Below are 16765 nucleotides of genomic sequence, written 5' to 3'. Positions count from 1 at the left end.
TGTGTATATAATCCCCTGTAAATATTGCCCAGTTCCAGTTAGCATAGTGTATATTATGTGATTACCATCTAATGTGCTTTACAATAATACAAAGGCTATTTTTATATATAACCTTGAGTGGAGTTCCTTTTGTGGTGTGCCTAGTATGTTGTTGCTGTGTGTGTTGCGAAAATGCTTTACACATCGCCATCAGGTAAGCCTGACTGCTCGAGCCAAGCTACCAAGGGGGTGAGCAGGGGTTATCTTTGGCGTGTAACTCCCTTGCCCTGACTAGAGTAGTGGTCTCTGCCTGGCTTTGGCGCAAGCCTTAGCCAACCAGAGATCCCATCTCTAACAGGATGGATGGATGATGGATGAATGAGTGAAAGGAGGGAATGATGAGTGAAATGATGGAAGGAAGGAAAGATGATGGATAGGTTTGGAAATGGTTGAATAGGTTTGGATATGGATGGGCACACAGATGGAAGGACCAAATGAATAGTGAAAGACTGAATAATGGATGAAAGAATGAATGGACCCCACACCTACGGGTGACTCAACCCACTATCCCAGACCGACACATGACGTCAGGCAGCAAGCTTGGAACTCAGGCTTGAAATGCTCCTTCTGCCTGCCAAAAAGCGGCAACGAATTCCTTGTACGGCGCCGTGATACCACAAGAAATATTCCACTGTGTGCACCACCGGGAAACAGCGCGAGCAGCTCCCACCTGCCCCGAGGCCATGAGACATGCATGAGGCCATAGCTCTGCGCAGCCCTTCTGCAGGGAAAGGCGGATAAGATAACATACCATAAGAATTTCAACAAAAAGAATTCTCTACCTATAAAGTTTAAAATGCAAATAGTCAATGATATAACAACGCAAGCAACAGTGCAGAACTACGTGATATGAGTGAACCACAAATATGGATAGAAATATATCAAATCCCGTTTTCCTGAATCTGAATTCTGGTGTTTATAGATCCCACTGTTTTTCTGTGTTTCTGACTCGGATGCCCTGAGGAAGGTGGTGCCCAACATTGGGCGAACACCGAAAAGCTCGTAGGCGCTGGATTCCAATTGTTGGAATATCATGAATCATTAGATCACCTCATTCATTTTATGTTTCAAAATGCTATGTTAAACCTATCTTTGATGTTTATTCTATGATTTTTTTGTCTTTATGTATATATTCGATTGTATCTGTTATCATACCTATGAGGCATTTCCTTATCATTTTGTATTTAGGCCTCATTTATGACCATATTGTATTTTTTGGGTAGTCTGATTCCTATTTATGCTTGCTGGGTGTGAATGACCTCTCTGGACAGATGTGCGAGAATGGCAATACCGGAGATGGTTTGCTTGAGATATGAATGAGTGTTTGGTGGTATGTGCATTTGATCTATTTTTGATATTATGTATTTAGTTATCCCACGTATCAAATAAAATTACTTTGATATATTTCTATCCATTTGTGTGGTTGTTATTGTTATTGTTATTGTTAACTTAGTCTTTTATAGCGCCAACTCACCACCAGGTCTCTAGGCGCTTTAAACAAACAGAGCAACAGATACGTGACACTAAGATGATCCACAAAATTATAATACTGAAATGTATTCAACTAGATCTAGTGCTTTCTTAAATAACAGAGTTTTTAGCTGCTTCCTGAACCTCAAAAGATTTGCTTCTTTCCGAAGTGACTCTGGGAGATTGTTCCAAATCTGTGGAACCAGAACCGAAAAGGATCTGCCGCCTTTAGTTTTTAACTTATAGCGGGGGCATACCAAAAGTTGGGATTCTGCGGACCGTAGAGCTCGTTTGGGAATGTATAACTCCAAGCGTTCTTTGATGTACGCCGGAGCTTGCCCATAGATGGCCTTATGGGCAGTACACAAGCTCTTGAACTCCACTCTCTGCTCAATGGGAAGCCAATGTAATTTGAGTAGTAGAGCAGAGGCATGAGATCTTCTAGGTAGCTTGAAGATCAAACGGGCCGCGTCATTCAGGACCACCTGTAATCGATTAATCAGAAATTTAGGTAGGCCAAGGTACAAAGCATTCCCGTAGTCTAGTCTCGACACAATAGTGGCCGAGACTACCATACAGAGTGCAGAAAAGGAAAGCAAAGGGGCCAGCTTCCGCAGCTGTCGAATCAAGCCAGTACACGTCCCTACCACTGATGAAATCTGACTGATCATAGACAATTCGTTGTCAATCTTGATTCCCAGACTTTTTACATTGTCACTTGGTATCGGTAAGGGGCCTAGTTCCTGGGGCCAATAGAGGTCGCTCCGCGGCGAAACTAAAGTAGAGATCACTAGTACTTCAGTTTTTTCAGGGTTTATTTTTTAGCAGATTGGCCGTCATCCAGCCAATCGTATGTCTGAGTATGTTCTGGGCGCTAGTTTGTGCAACGCTTGTATTATCAATACTCAGCAATAGCTGGGTATCGTCCGCGTAATTAAATACACGGCAACCCATTTTAACCAACGAGTCAATCAATGGCTGAAGGTACAAGTTAAAAAGGAGTGGGGATAGTGCAGAGCCCTGCGGGACTCCGCACTCCAAAAAGCCCCCTCTGGATGTAGCCTCCCCCAATTGTATTCTCTGGGTCCTACCCGTCAAGAAGGATTGGAGCCATTGGTGGGCTTGACCCCTTATCCCAAATGCAGCCAATCTGTCCAATAGCAGGGAGTGGCTGACAGTATTGAACGCCGCTGACAGATCTAGAAGTATCAGGGCGCTCGGTTTCTTCCTGTCAGCCATTCCTCTTAGTTCATCCAGCACCGAGAGCATCACCAACTCGGTGCTGTGATGTGCCCGAAAACCCGCCTGCTGCTCCTGGAGAAGATGGTGGGACTCCAGGAAAGAGGAAAGGGCCTTCAGCACATGTTGCTCTAATATTTTGGACAGAAAGGGCAATTGGGAAATCGGCCTATAGTTCTTTAAATTGGCCGGATCAGCTCCAGGTTTCTTTAACAGGGGCCTCACCCGTGCCTCCTTGAGGCTTGATGGTAGTTGGCCAATCTCCATTGAGTTGTTAAGAATGGAGATAATGTGTTTTTCCAGCATAGGGCGTGCTAAACGAAATACCTTGGGGGGGCATGGATCTGCTGGAGAGCCTGATTTAATGGTTCACTTATATCATGTAGTTCTACACTGTTGCTTGCGTTCAGAGAGATGACTTCTTTTAGGACAGAGGCCAGCATGATTGTCTTGCCTTCTGCAATAGTTAATACGGCAGAAGGCTATGTTAGCAGGAGGGGCAGTGATTAAAATGGATAATACTTTGTGAAGGTATTTTCTGTCCCTGCAGTAATTGATTCCTGCTCAGATGAGCCAATAAGTTAACTCAATTGAGCAACAAGAAACTGAGGGAATGAGGCAAAAGAGAACCACACTTGCCAACAATGACATTGTGGGGAAAACGTGAGATATTCACAATGGTGCAAAGAACCTTGGAGTGCAACCTCTCTCTACTCCAAATGGAAAACTTTCAAATCACAAATTACGAATTGTGAGTCCCAACCACTATTTGTAATCTATTATGTATAATGCAAGAATTCAGGAAAGGTTTTTCTATTTAACCACAACAGTGATCACGGCCCCTGTATAAACAAGAAAACACTTCTGGTGTAGAAATGTTCTTTCTTCATTTGTTCTTTCTTAAATATCCTCTCATGTAAAGTTAAATGTAAATGGAAATCTGTATTTGTGAAGCGCAAACTACTCACCCTTAAGGGTCTCAAGGTGATGGGGGTCGTTGTGAAAATTAAATGAGCTATTGCCCAGAGTCACATGGTGCTGAGCTGAGCTGCTGCCGGGGATCGAACCGTGAGCCCTGTGCTCCGAAGTCAGCTGCCCTGGCCGCTGCACCAAACCTCTCCACTGCACCAAACCTCTCCACAACAAAGTTACATCAGTAAAATGAATGATAAAAACCAGTAGCCGACGCGTTTCATCCACACAGGACTTCTTCAGGGCTCTACATTGTACCAGATCCATAATATCTACTGACACTGTATCCATCCCAATTTTGTCAAATCATGCAGTATAGGTAGTCTTAGTCTGGTACAGCTTTTCTCCACCCTCCGACACCATGTTTGCAACACACGTGTAATCCGCAGTAGCAATTGCGCAGAGGCTAGGCCTTTGACCTCTGAACTACGAGTTCTCGTTACGTTTTGAGGCCAGAGTTCTAGTCTGTGTGCATCAGCGAAGCATTGTTTAGATTCCCATGTTGGTAATGAAAAGTGATTTGAAAGAGGAACATCTGACCAAGTATTTTGAGAGCAGGAGATACTAGGGCAGGCGGTAATGTGGAAGGGAGAGATGACTTCTTTGAGGACAGAGGGCAGCATGGTTGTCTTGTCTTCTGCGATGGTTTATAGGGTAGAAGGCTATGTCACCAGGAGGGGCAGTGCTCAAAATGGATAATACTCTGTGAAGGTATTTTCTGTTTCTGCAGTAATTGCTTCCTGCTCAGAAGAGCCAATAAGTTAACTCAAATGAGGTTGGGATTAGGTTTGCAGGGCCTAGTGATTGAGCCTAATTTCCTGCCTGCCACAACAAAGCAGAGACTAGTTTGTCGGCAGTCCAGTCTTTTTATCACAATATGATTATTCCAAAATGGTATGCAATTGTTCTAATTTAGCCCCATCATTCTTATTAGACGACAGACTCATGCATCCAAAGTTCTTTCAGGCATTACTTCGTCATACTGCTATTAAGCTTCCACCTCAAGAAGTCTTTTTTTGTACGTCATTTGCTGCAGTCAAGAATTCAACAGAAATCTGCAAACATGGCTATCAGAAAATACATTCTCATTCTTTGAGTACCGTTGCAAATTATTTTCACGAATGTAATTGCTATAGAATAATCTGCTCCAGTTTGTGTTTGGGGGTATGTTGCAGGTTTGAACGTCAGCCATGAGCTGCCATGGCATTTATTCACTAAAATGGCAGCAATAGCTGTAGTGTCATCAATGGTTGAACCCTTTACCCCTGCTTCCCTCCATAACAGCTACTTATTTGCTGCCCAGTGGCTAGGTAGAGGGACTGGAATGTAAAATATATATATATAAGACTTTTAAATCTCTGTTTATTTTCTGATCCTTCACTTAGACAAGGGGTACTGAGTGCAGTGCAATGAGTGCCAAATGGAAAACTGGGTCAACATCCCGTAACCTTGATAATCCCAGATTGACACCCATCTTTGATGTGGGGGACTCATCTATAATCAAGCTAGTGTGCTTTTTCTATCCTTAATGTATGTTATTAGAGCAAATCTGATCAAACATGGGTTGTGTTTCTTGCTAAATGACTACCCAAGCATTTCAAATTCAAAAATATATGGTTGGAGTTTTTACAAAGTACCAAATAATATATATTCAACATTCTTTGTGCTATAGAGCTAGGATATGTGACAACTTCCCCCAAACAGCTGCAACGCTGTTTACTATACTAACATCATATTCAGAAAATAACATAAAAGTATTGTGTGCAGGTAAATGAAGCACAAACAGAGCAGTAACTAAATAAATGTGCTATAACTGAATTATTTGCTTCCAATTTTCAAAACCTTCCTTTGTGGAAGGATGGTGAAATATCTTGTAAAAGATGTTTTTAAGACTAGTTAGGTTGACGCCCAGAGTGTTTGGAGTGTACGATTTGCCCGAGGATTGTGATGGAAAATAGAATCTGGCGGTACACATTTCACCAGGTTTACTGGCCTAATGTGTATTAAACTAGAACATTTGTCATTCACTGTGCTAATATTTGAGAGCTCCTAAATCTTGTTATGCCGAGAATAATGTTACTTACCCTTACTAAAGCTTAAAAATGCATCATTTGTCACATGTAGACTCTGTGTTTTACGCACTACTTCGAAAAAGCGGAAGAGCCCCGCACATGTAATTTTGATTTGGCTCTTGTGATGTCTCTGTCTCCACTGATCCATGTGTTAACACTGCCCCCCCCCCCCACGATTGAGTTTGGCCCTGCTTCTTGAGTCGATATGCTATAGCGTCGGAAATGAATGCAATGCCAAACAAGCTGGAACCCACTGTGACCATGGAGAGGAGCAGACCTTCCTCACACGGGTGGACAGTGCACACCTTGGATGCCTTACACTACTGTAGTACATGACGAGCATCATCATCATAAAACACCCAGCCCCCTCGAGAAGAGCCCAGGGGCCTAAGTCACCACCCTCGGAGCCCCACCATAGGACCATCTTCTGTCACGTTTCCTAGGACTGAACACGAGAGACGAGACCCCCTCGTGACCCCCTCTGTGACGTCCCCTCCCCGGTTACACTTACACAGGAGGACCATTGTGACCAACGGAACTGCCCAGGCCAACTTTTGTTTACTCTCTCGCCCCTAATCGGACAGAACACTACAATTCTATATAATGACCTTCTCTCTTCCCTGCTTTACAGCCTTAGGGCTAGATCCATCTCTCCACCCTCCCCTGAGACGCCTACCCATCAGCACCTCCGCCTCGCCCCGCTCCCAGTTACTTTGGTGCCATTCATTCGACACGGTTCAGCTTTGTTGCGGGACCTCATGTTGCCCTATGATTGTAACTGTACTCGTCTGTTGTCCCTGAAGCAGGATCACTTCTAACCAGTATTGTGTGTTAATTCCATTTATGTAACCTACGATTACTACTTACACGGGAGAATTATATCCATAACGAGTGTGTCGTGTTTTTTGCATGTGGCTATAAAACCAATGAAACATATTTAAAAATAAAATAAGCCCACCAGCCCCTCCCCAGGAGGTACTCGCTTGCTCCACAAAGCATTGCATACCCATATTTTCCAAAGAGTGACACTGTTGTCCCACCGACAGGAACCGCTTTGCCAGGTCCGTACACATCCCAGACGGTCAGAGCGACTTGCGCACTCCGCGGCAGGTCAGGGTACTTCACGGGGAGTCTCAGCCACTCGTTCCAGCTGCAACAATGAAAGAGAGAGTGATGAGGATTTAAGTAAAGACACAAGCTCCGCCATGATGGACGACAAACAGAAACAGATGTGGGTTCGGTGAGGCTTAGGGCACCAGTGCTTCGGGCAGTGGGAGGTAAGTGCCTTTCCCCTGGGCATAATTAAAGAGCACTGCTCTATACTCAGAAGATTTCAGAGGACACTCCCAAACAGTTGCTCAAGTACAGCAAGCACCTCAGAGTCTGGTCCTTTAACAGGCCACTAAAACCTACTGCTAATTTAACACTATGCGCCAATAGAAGACGGGGCAGATGCTGCTCTCATAACAAAGCACAGGTAAGGTAAGCTTCATGGCTAACATAGGATGGACCTTAATAAATGCTTTGAAATCACAACGAGCCACAACTGCACTGAAAGTCATCTCTGGTTAGAAAATAAGAATGGCCCTCATAATAGTGCTCTACGACTTTATATATATATATATGTTTTAATAATTTGCAAAATATAAATATTAACAAAATAAATACTAAAACAAACCAAGGTAGGCTTTAAAAAAAAAGGAAATTTGTATCTATGGTTTGCTTGAACTCTATTCTAGGTGACAGTGACAACAACCAGATATTAGGCTATGCCTGTTGTTTTTTGCTAAAGTCGTTTCACTTCAATAAGTCTCCTTTTTCATGTATACGTGTTTCCAATCCTGCTTAAAATTAATTTGGTGTTGGAAGTCACACGAGTGCTGCCAGTCGAAAGTGATGCTCTTAAAAGAACTCTGTGGCCTTGTTGGTCAAAGTCATCATCTTGCATGTATCCTGTTCCAATACAATGAAAAAGAGCGAGTACGTGTGACCTGTAAGTGATTACAACAGGCATTTTGCTGTTATGGAGACTAACCAGTTAATGGGCCTGGGTCTACAAACGTGAGCCACACGTCCCTCCACCTGCAGCTGTTGATGACCTGTTGTGGATTCTTGAACTGCGGCTTCGGGGCACTCAAGCTGATATCAGCTGAGAGGACTGAGGGAAATAGGACTGTTCTGCAACCAGGAGAAATAAAGAGATCAGAAGCGATCCAGCAGGGTACCAAGGACTCTTCCATATGGCTTTCAATGACAAAGAGTGACTAACGCTGGGGCGTTGCCATCCTCACCTCTGCCTTCTAGGAGAGGTGTAGTGAGTTTGGGCATCTGGCTGCAGACTACCCAGAGACTCTCTTGCACTATGCACTGCAGTGCATGGTGGCTAGTGCCTTCCTGTGCAGCTGCGCTGGGGGCGGTGACAAGCTGAAGGCATGAGAAGGCAAGCCCATGTGCACCTGCATGCACCCCACTGCAGCTTAGCACCAGAAACCCTGGTCTATCTGGCGCCATGCGCTGCTACTCGGCCCACAAGCTCCTCTCCTTCAACCCTAGTCACCATAGACCTGTGTCTCCCCTGCTCGGACTGCAACGGCCTTCTCCTGCCCCACGTGCCATTTCTTATGCATGAGTAACAGCATTGCCCCTTCAACTCTCACAGCAAGCTCCACTTCCTCATGCGCCGGGAAACCCTTTTTGGGTAGCTGCCGCGCTCTATAAACTGAAAAAATAAATAAATAAATAAATACCCGCCCGAGAACCACAAACCCCAAAATACACGGCTCCCTCCAATGCCTCCTCAACACCCACTCCATGGGCAAGCACGCCATCGGAGCCTGTGACCTATTAGAGGATCTCTCCCCAATCTGCTCTTTCTCACAGAAACCTAGCTCAACCATGCAATTGCCATCACCATACCCTCCATCAGCTTCAAAATCAACAAACATGACAGCGCCAACAAACCTTGAGCTTCTTAGCCATCATGCATCGTAAACGTTTTAATTGCACTACCACTTCAGCCAACAACCACGGATGGGTGGAACTTCTGTCCTTCAAAATCAACCTTCTCAACACCTCCACTATGTGCAGCGCCCTCTTTAATCATCCCCCTGGAACCAGATCCAACTATAGCTCTGCCCTCATCGACCTTATCACACTGTAGCCGTCAGCATCCAATGCCTTCATCCTGCTAGGCGACCTCATCTTCCACCTATTTGATCAAACAAACACCAATGTTATGCCACCAACCTCTAAAAAGGCATCAGAATTCTAGGCCTCACCAAACGATGCAAAGGAGCCACCCACATGGAAGGACACCAACTCAAACCCTTCTTCAGCAACTTTCCCAACATCTTGGTAGACACCCCATCACTCTCACCTGGACTGACCACTACCCCATCCAACTGAACATCCAACTACTCAACAAGACAAAACATGACAAAACCAGGATTGCCTGATAACAATTAAACAAAATCATCACCCAAAGAACAAGGCAGTCCTTGCCCACAAGGCCCTCAGCCCACCATCTTAACCTGCAGTGTATCTAACTTCAACGTGTGGATAACCACCTGCAGTGATGACCTGGTCTCAATTCAAACCAACACCAGACCCTGCAGTGATGACCTGGTCCCAATTCAAACCAACACCATACCATGTCTTGTGCCAGCTAGTACACCAAAGACCTCAGACTCAGATAGTGCCACTGCAAACGCTTGGAACGGCACTGGAGGCTCAACCATGACATCACTGAGAACGTCCTAGAAATCAGTCCTAAGGATCTACCAAAAGTTCATCAAAGTAACCAAACATCGGGCCCTCTCCTATAGCATACAGAACAGTCAAAACTTTGCTAAAGAGACCTCTGCCATAGTCAATGAGTTCACACATCCAACCGCCAGCCCATAGCTATCACCCCTTCTCAGGACGTATCCATCCACTTCTCAGAGAAAATCAAAACCTTCTACAACAACTTTGTCCCCCACCCTGATCCCACAACTCTTGGAATTCCCTTCACAGCAACCAGCATCCGACCAGGACCCTCTCTGACAAGCTGAACAGATATTTCCACCAATGGTAATCACCAACACAATGTGGTCCAGCAAATCTGGAGCACTCTCGGACCGCTGTCTTCATGAAATGCTTGTAAGAGGACTGGACCCCTACTGTACTGAACTCACCTCAATACACAACCTCTCGCTCTTAACAACCACCCCGGAACCTTGGAAAAATGCCAATATACCACAGTGCCTTAAGATACCTTAGCAGATCCTCAAACCATGCCTAACTACAGGCCCATCTCCCTTCGGCCCTACTCAGCCAAAGTCCTAGAAAAAACGATCCACTCACACCTCACCCTCTACCTCAAAACCATCCCCCGCCTTTACCAGTCTCAATTTGGCTTCAGAGCCACGACAGCAATGGGAAAGCCCTCCTCGCCCCCATGGATGACATTTTTCTCATCAGTGATTAAGAGATCCTGCAGACGCTTCAAAACTGTCCCCCACCCCATCCTCATCCAGAGCCTTCACAAGGCTAGAATCAGAGGCCTTCCCTTAAATGGATCCACTCCTTCCTAACTAAATGCTCCCAAATGGTCAGCCTGACCCTCTTCCAATCAGATACCACCAAACTGATCTGTGGCATCCTACAGGGCTCCCGCCTGAGCACCATCCTATTCAACATCAACATGACCCCTCTCGCCACCATCGTCCGATCTCATGACTTCAGAATTGTCTCCTATGCAGATGCCACACAACCTGTCCTCCCCTTCTCAGAAGACAGGCCTATCACGCAATCCAATGTTGTCACAAGCATTTCTAACACAGCAGACTGGGTAAAAAGCAACATCCTCAAGTTCAATGGTGACAAAACCAAAGTGGTACTGTCCGGCAAGCACAGGCATCATTATCGATAGTAAGATCTCCATAGCCAGTCAAGTAAACACTTTATCAGCAATGCGCTACCACATCCTCAAGCTCCACAGGAAAATATTCAACTGGCTACCACTTCACACCCGCAGAATGGTGACCCCCGTCCTCATAATCAGCAAGACTATGACAACGCACTCTTCGCTGTCATCGCTGACAAGCTTCTCAACAGTCTCAAAGCTGTACAAAATGCAGCTGCTGGAATTATACTGAACACTCCTCGAGCGCACATCTCCAAGCACCAGAAGGACCTCCACTGGCTCCCTATCGAGGAACACACTCCAGTCAAACTCCTCACCCTGACATGCAAAGCACTACACAACCTAGGCAAACCTAACCTCAACGACCGCATCCACTTCCACATCCTGTCCATACACCTCAGATCAGGTGGTCTACCCCTCACTTACATGCCCTGTGTTAGACCTGGCATCCTTGGCGTGGTTTCCCCCTATCTTTTTGCCTCTACCTCCTGTATTTTTGATGCTGTGCTGGATTTCGTTTTTCCTGGTTTAGATGCTTTGGGCACTCTGCCACTGCTGATCAGTGTCAGAGTGCAAGTGCTCTCTGTGTAAATTGTTATTGTGATTGGTTATCCATGATTGGCATATTTGTTTTACCAGGAAGTCCCTAGTAAAGTGCACTAAGTGTGCCAGGGCTGGTGATTCAAATGCTATTAGTGGGCCTGCAGCACTGATTGTGCCACCCACATGAGTAGCCCTAAAATGGTGTCTCAGGCCTGCCACCGCAGTGCCTGTGTGCAGTCTGTGAAGTGCCATGTCCTCCTGGTCAGTGACCCCACTGACCAGGCCTAACCCATCCCTTTCTGTACACATTGGTTACCTCTATGGAAGGCCCACGGTACCCCCTTGGGCAGGGTGCAGTGTGTGTGAAAGGTAGAGCATGTACTAGTGCAGGTGACATGCTCTGGTAGTGAATGACAGCCATTTTCGTTTTTCACTATTGTAAGGCTACCTTGCCCATAGGCTATCATGGGGAATGCTGGCTAAAGTGGCTACCAGCATATCTTCCCATAGGAGCAAGGTAGGACATAAAAGTCTGGTATCCCTGAACTCAGAATTTAATAACACATCTTTTAGGAAAGGTGTTTTTTAAATCCTGTATTTGAGAACAGCACTTTTAGAAAGTAGCTGTTCTCTTCTCTGGCCTTTCTGTGTGCCTTGGCTGATTGGTGAATTGACTGTCTGGTTTGTGAGTGACAGGGCTGGGGGATTCCAGCAGACAGAATGAGTCTGCCCAGTGGTGAATAGAGAGATCTGCATCTAGATGGGAGGGAGGAGTTGCACCTGGAACCTGAATAGGACTGTGCCCGCCCCCACAGCGCTGGCTCCACCCTCTGTGGTGCGTCTGATGTCTCTGCCCTGCACTGTGAAAGGAGAGAAGGAATCATGTCAACAAAGTGCTCCAGGGCTGTGCTTTCCCTCCACAATGCTGGCTCCACCTCCTGCTGGGCGGTTGACGACCCTGCCCCTCTCTCTGAAAGGAAAGGAGAAGCCAGGAAAACAAAGTGCTCAAGGAACACCCAGAACTGGTTCAGACCTGGCTCAGAGCCCTCCTGCACAAAGGGAACAAAGACTTTTAGGGGTATAAATACAGGACCCCTGACTACAGAAAATTAGATCATCCTGGAATCAAGAAGGAACCTCTGCCATGGAGAAAGCTGGAAGACTGAAGAAGGAAGACTGTCCTGCTGTGTGATGCTGGACTGACCTGCAGTTGCTTTGCTGCCAAGGAGAGGGGAAGGACTTTGCTTTGTGCTGTGTCCCCTTGCTTGAAGAAATCTCCAAGGGCCTGAGTAGAGCTGGCTCCCTGTTAAGAAGCCCCAGGAACAAAAGGACTTTGCCCCCAGCTTCCCCCCTGAACTCTACGGAGAGAGTTCTGTCCTTCCTAGAGTGCTTGGGCCAGTTGCGGTGCCTCTGGAAGTTGTACATGTGTTGAGGAGCTGGAAATCACACTTTTAAAGAACTTTCTACAAGTTTTGTTGCATACCCGGCAGAGCGAGAAATTCCCGCCGCTACGAAGACCGAGATAATCGCAGCGCCTGTCGCCGCTGCCTGAAGAAGCTGCACCCTTCGTTAGCGGGAAGATTTCCGCCGCTGCAAACATCGTCGCAGAGCCTGACGCCGCTGGGTGAGATCACGCATCACGTTGCTGCGAGAATCGTCGCAGAGCCATCGCATCGAGGGGCTGCGAGAGGAAGATCGCCGCTGGACTGCGCATCGTCGCCCCGGAGATCATCGCAGCCCCCGAGAATCATAGCATCGTGCCTTTGCGGGAGAAAACTTCCTACGGAACCTACGCACCGGAATCCATACAAGTCATAGCCTTCCTCCCCATACAGACCGGATTCGTCGCAACACGTCCGCTGCTGCAGTGGGGCTGTCGCTAACGCCTCCCCAGGGTCTCAGGAGCAACGCATCGCTTGTTTTCCACCGCTACAGCTTCTGTGCTTGGAACTTTTTATCGCTAACAAAGGTGCTGTGGCTAAACGTGACGCAACTGTGAACTTTTCACGCAACTGTGGATTATTCCAACGCTAACATTAAGAACTCTTTTGCAACCATATTCTTGAACTGTGTATGTTGGAATTTTGTCTTTTTGGTCTTGTGTAGTTTAGATTAAATACCTTTACTTTTCTAAACTGTTGTGGAGTCAGTTTGTGGTATTTCACTGTGTTACTGTGAGTTTTGGTACAAATACTTTACACAATGCCTTTGATAAGCATTGACTGCTCCTGCCAAGCTACCAAGTTTTATCTAAGATTGTTACCTCCTGACCCTGACTAGAAGCAAGGGTCCCTATTTGGACAGTGGTACCTACCTCTGCCAACTAGAGACCCCCAAGTTCTAACACCCTGCATCGGGTACGCTAAAGTGCTCCAAGACGGGAACATGCTCACTCTGAGATCAGAGGAGCCAGCTCCTTTGTCGAATTGCAAAGAAAACTGCAAATCTGGCTTTTCAACTAGGATTCTTTCAGACAACTCAGTTTGCTCCTGTGGAGTACCTGGGCATTAATTATCCTACCTAATAACTGAACAAGCTGAGTAAGGAAGAGGACTTCGGTTTGTAGGGTTCCCTGTGTTGACTTGCCCAGTTTGAAGCCATTGCAATCTTGCTGGATCATTGGTAGAGGGGTTGTGACTCTTGAGCATCAGAGATCTTTAAGAGCCAGCTCAATGGAGATCTCATTGTTTCTGACATGCCTTCCTCTGCACTACACATATTGAATTAATGATTCAAATTAGACAGTGCTATTTATTAAAACAGCAATCTGGGTTGGCAGGCATTTGCCAGCACGGGAGCATGAAGCACTGACACCCAGTTAGCGCAGATAAGTTCTGTGCATCAGCACTATGGGGAAAGGTGATAACCTACAGACCAAGATTTTCTTCTAGGGATAGAAATAGGTTTCGAAGCAAGCTAAGTATGGCTGCAGGTGATAGCAAAACTAACATATGCCATCAACAATATTGACATCAAACTAGCGCCCTCATTACAAAATTAAAAGCACTCAGATATCTTGATAAGCAAGGTAGCAACATTGGAGAGGGAGACAGAGAATCTGAGAGTTCGAGGATTTTGGTGGCACAACATATTTAGGTTTCCAAACTAGAACTGCAAATGTTTCAAAGACACACTAAAGTCAAAGACTCATAGGGAACATCCTAAGAAAATAAAGTTCACATACTGGTGTGAACGGGTTTTTACGAATTATAAATGATGCCCGATTTTACTGTGGTTCAGTTAGCCGACTAGGCCGCAGTTATGTTCCATTTGCAGAATAATAGTGCAGATTTATTTTATGTGAGCAAAGCCTTTCTCCCAATCTCTGTGTATGCTTGTGTGCTTTTCCATTGCAGTAAAATCATCAAAAAGAAGGCTTAACAGTGGTGTCTACAATGTTCTATCAAGGAAGCAATGTCCGAGAGGTTCCTTTACTTTATTACTTTCTAAGGTTTCCTGCTAATGCTCTGTGTATGAAATTTATAAGCTGAACAGTCTATTGTATTGCTCTGCTATATAAACAAGCATTTGCAATGCAAAAGGTCTCGCATTATTAAAGTTTGAGCTATTGGCATTGCTAAATAATGCAACACCAATAGCTCAAACTTTAATAATGCGAGAGCTATTGCATTGGAGAAGCGTGGCTCAGTGGTTAGAGGCGGCAGACCCGGAAGCTGAGATCGACCGTGGACCAGGGTTCGATTCCCCGCCTCGGCGGGTCTCGGGCTCAAAATTCCATGGACTCGACAATTCTCGCTCCGGTGCCTACTCGAATCACGGGGTCACACTCTGCAACTCTGGGCAATAGCTTGCTTAATCTCCACTACGGCCCCTCGCGGCGGGATGCCTGGCTTTCACCTTGTGGACACCCGGTGGACACCCTGCCGGGGTTTCTCACAGGGGAATACCAGGACGGGTTCCCTAAGCAAGCGCCAGGATGCCCTTTCTTTGGGTGACAGGTTTGCGCTATATAAGTACACCTACATTTACATTTACATTGGAAATTCTTGTTATCTGCAGTGAGGGGATGCGCAGAATTAAAAAGTTTGAAGACCACTGTGATTAGAAGGTGTTGATGGGGGAGTTATAAGGGCAGGATAAGGGTCAGGAGCGGCTCTGAATTTGGAGGGGGGCATGTTGTAGGGTGCTCTGTGTTAAGAGGTTGAGTGGCATTAAAATTATGTAAAGCGCTCCAATACCTTCGGGGTCGAGTTGGCGCTATATAAAATTCCCCCTAAAAAAATCTCCTCCAGTAGGATCTTTGCACAAGGCCTGCAAGGGTTAAGCTGTCTTTGCACCAGGCCCAAGAGTGAAACACTCTTTTCACCAGGCCTGCAAAGGTTAAACACTCTGTACCAGGCTTGCAAGGGTTAAACACTCCTTGCACAAGGTGGGTACAAGGAGGTGGGTACAGGGAGGAGGGTACAAAGAGGGGGGTACAAAGAGGGGGTACAAAGAGGGGGTTACAAAGAGGGGGGTACAAAGAGGGGGGTACAAAGAGGGGGGTACAAAGAGGGGGGTACAAAGAGGGGGGTACAAAGAGGGGGGTACAGGGAGGCAGGTACAGGGAGGCAGCTACAGGGAGGCAGGAACAGGGAGGCAGGAACAGGGAGGTGGGTACAAGGACACCCAGAAAAGAAGGTGGGTGAGAAGAGATGAGTACTAACAGGTGACTACAGGGAGGTGGGCACAGAGAATCGGGTACAAGGAGGTGGGTACAAGGAGGTGGGTACAGGGAGGCGGGTACAAGGTGATGGGTACAAGGAGGTGGGTACAAGGACACCCAGGGCAGGAGGCGGGTACGAGATGAGGTGCACAGATACAAAGATACAGGGCCGGGAGATGGGTTGAAGGACACCTGGAAAAGGAGGCCCCGAAACGCAGGATGGCACAAAGAGCCCAGGACCAGTACCAGTGGGCCAGTACTAATTGGCAGTCCCCAAACAACACCACGGCCTGGCCCCGGGCCGATCGTGCATGGCCCCCAGCGCAGTATTGACTACCAAGTGACCCACTTCTAAAGCAGTGGGGGTGCTATAAAATAGTTACAGCCTTCCAAAAACCCATGCTTTTAAGTCACATGCATAGCACCTATAGCGCCTTTCCACTGCGGCCTCGATGTGCTTTGGGGATGGGGGCCCTGTACGGTTCTGAATTCTCACCCACTAGAGTTAAAGTGGACCATGGACCCTGTATTTAGGCGTGTTTCATAGTAGGTGGTGGTCTTGTGACTTCTGTGTGCGTGATTATAGCGCCTAGCAGCTGCACGGAAGGCGTGAACATGGAAGCAGAGCTGAGGGCACGGAAGTTTGTCGTGCTTCATTGGTGTGCAGCTGTTTATTGCTCTGCTTTGGGTGTCTGTCAATCTTGCACGCCTGATACATGGGTGGGGACGGACCACGCCTATTGGCGTGACCCTATAAGAACACGCCACCAACATGCGTTCCAGGCAGGCAGCATCCCACCTTACACACATGTCCTTCACTTCACAGACACCTTTCCAGGCCATTCACTTGGAAGGATG

The 16765-nt window shown here is 46.6% G+C and overlaps 1 protein-coding gene across 2 annotated transcripts in view; it reads right to left on the bottom strand.

Annotated features, from left to right (window-relative positions):
* Window positions 1–16765, bottom strand: part of PIK3C3 (phosphatidylinositol 3-kinase catalytic subunit type 3) — an 875540-nt gene that overhangs the window by 817810 nt on the left and 40965 nt on the right. For both annotated transcript variants that reach the window (XM_078674734.1, XM_078674732.1), the window contains exon 3: window positions 6799–6942. In XM_078674734.1, the coding sequence (XP_078530860.1) occupies window positions 6799–6942 (144 nt within the window). The remainder of the gene's footprint in view (window positions 1–6798; window positions 6943–16765) is intronic.

This window comes from Lissotriton helveticus, chromosome 2_1 (genome assembly GCF_964261635.1).
Source record: "Lissotriton helveticus chromosome 2_1, aLisHel1.1, whole genome shotgun sequence".
NCBI lineage: Eukaryota > Metazoa > Chordata > Amphibia > Caudata > Salamandridae > Lissotriton > Lissotriton helveticus.
The sequence above is the reverse complement of the archived record's forward strand: the minus strand, read 5'-3'. Positions and strand labels throughout refer to the sequence as shown.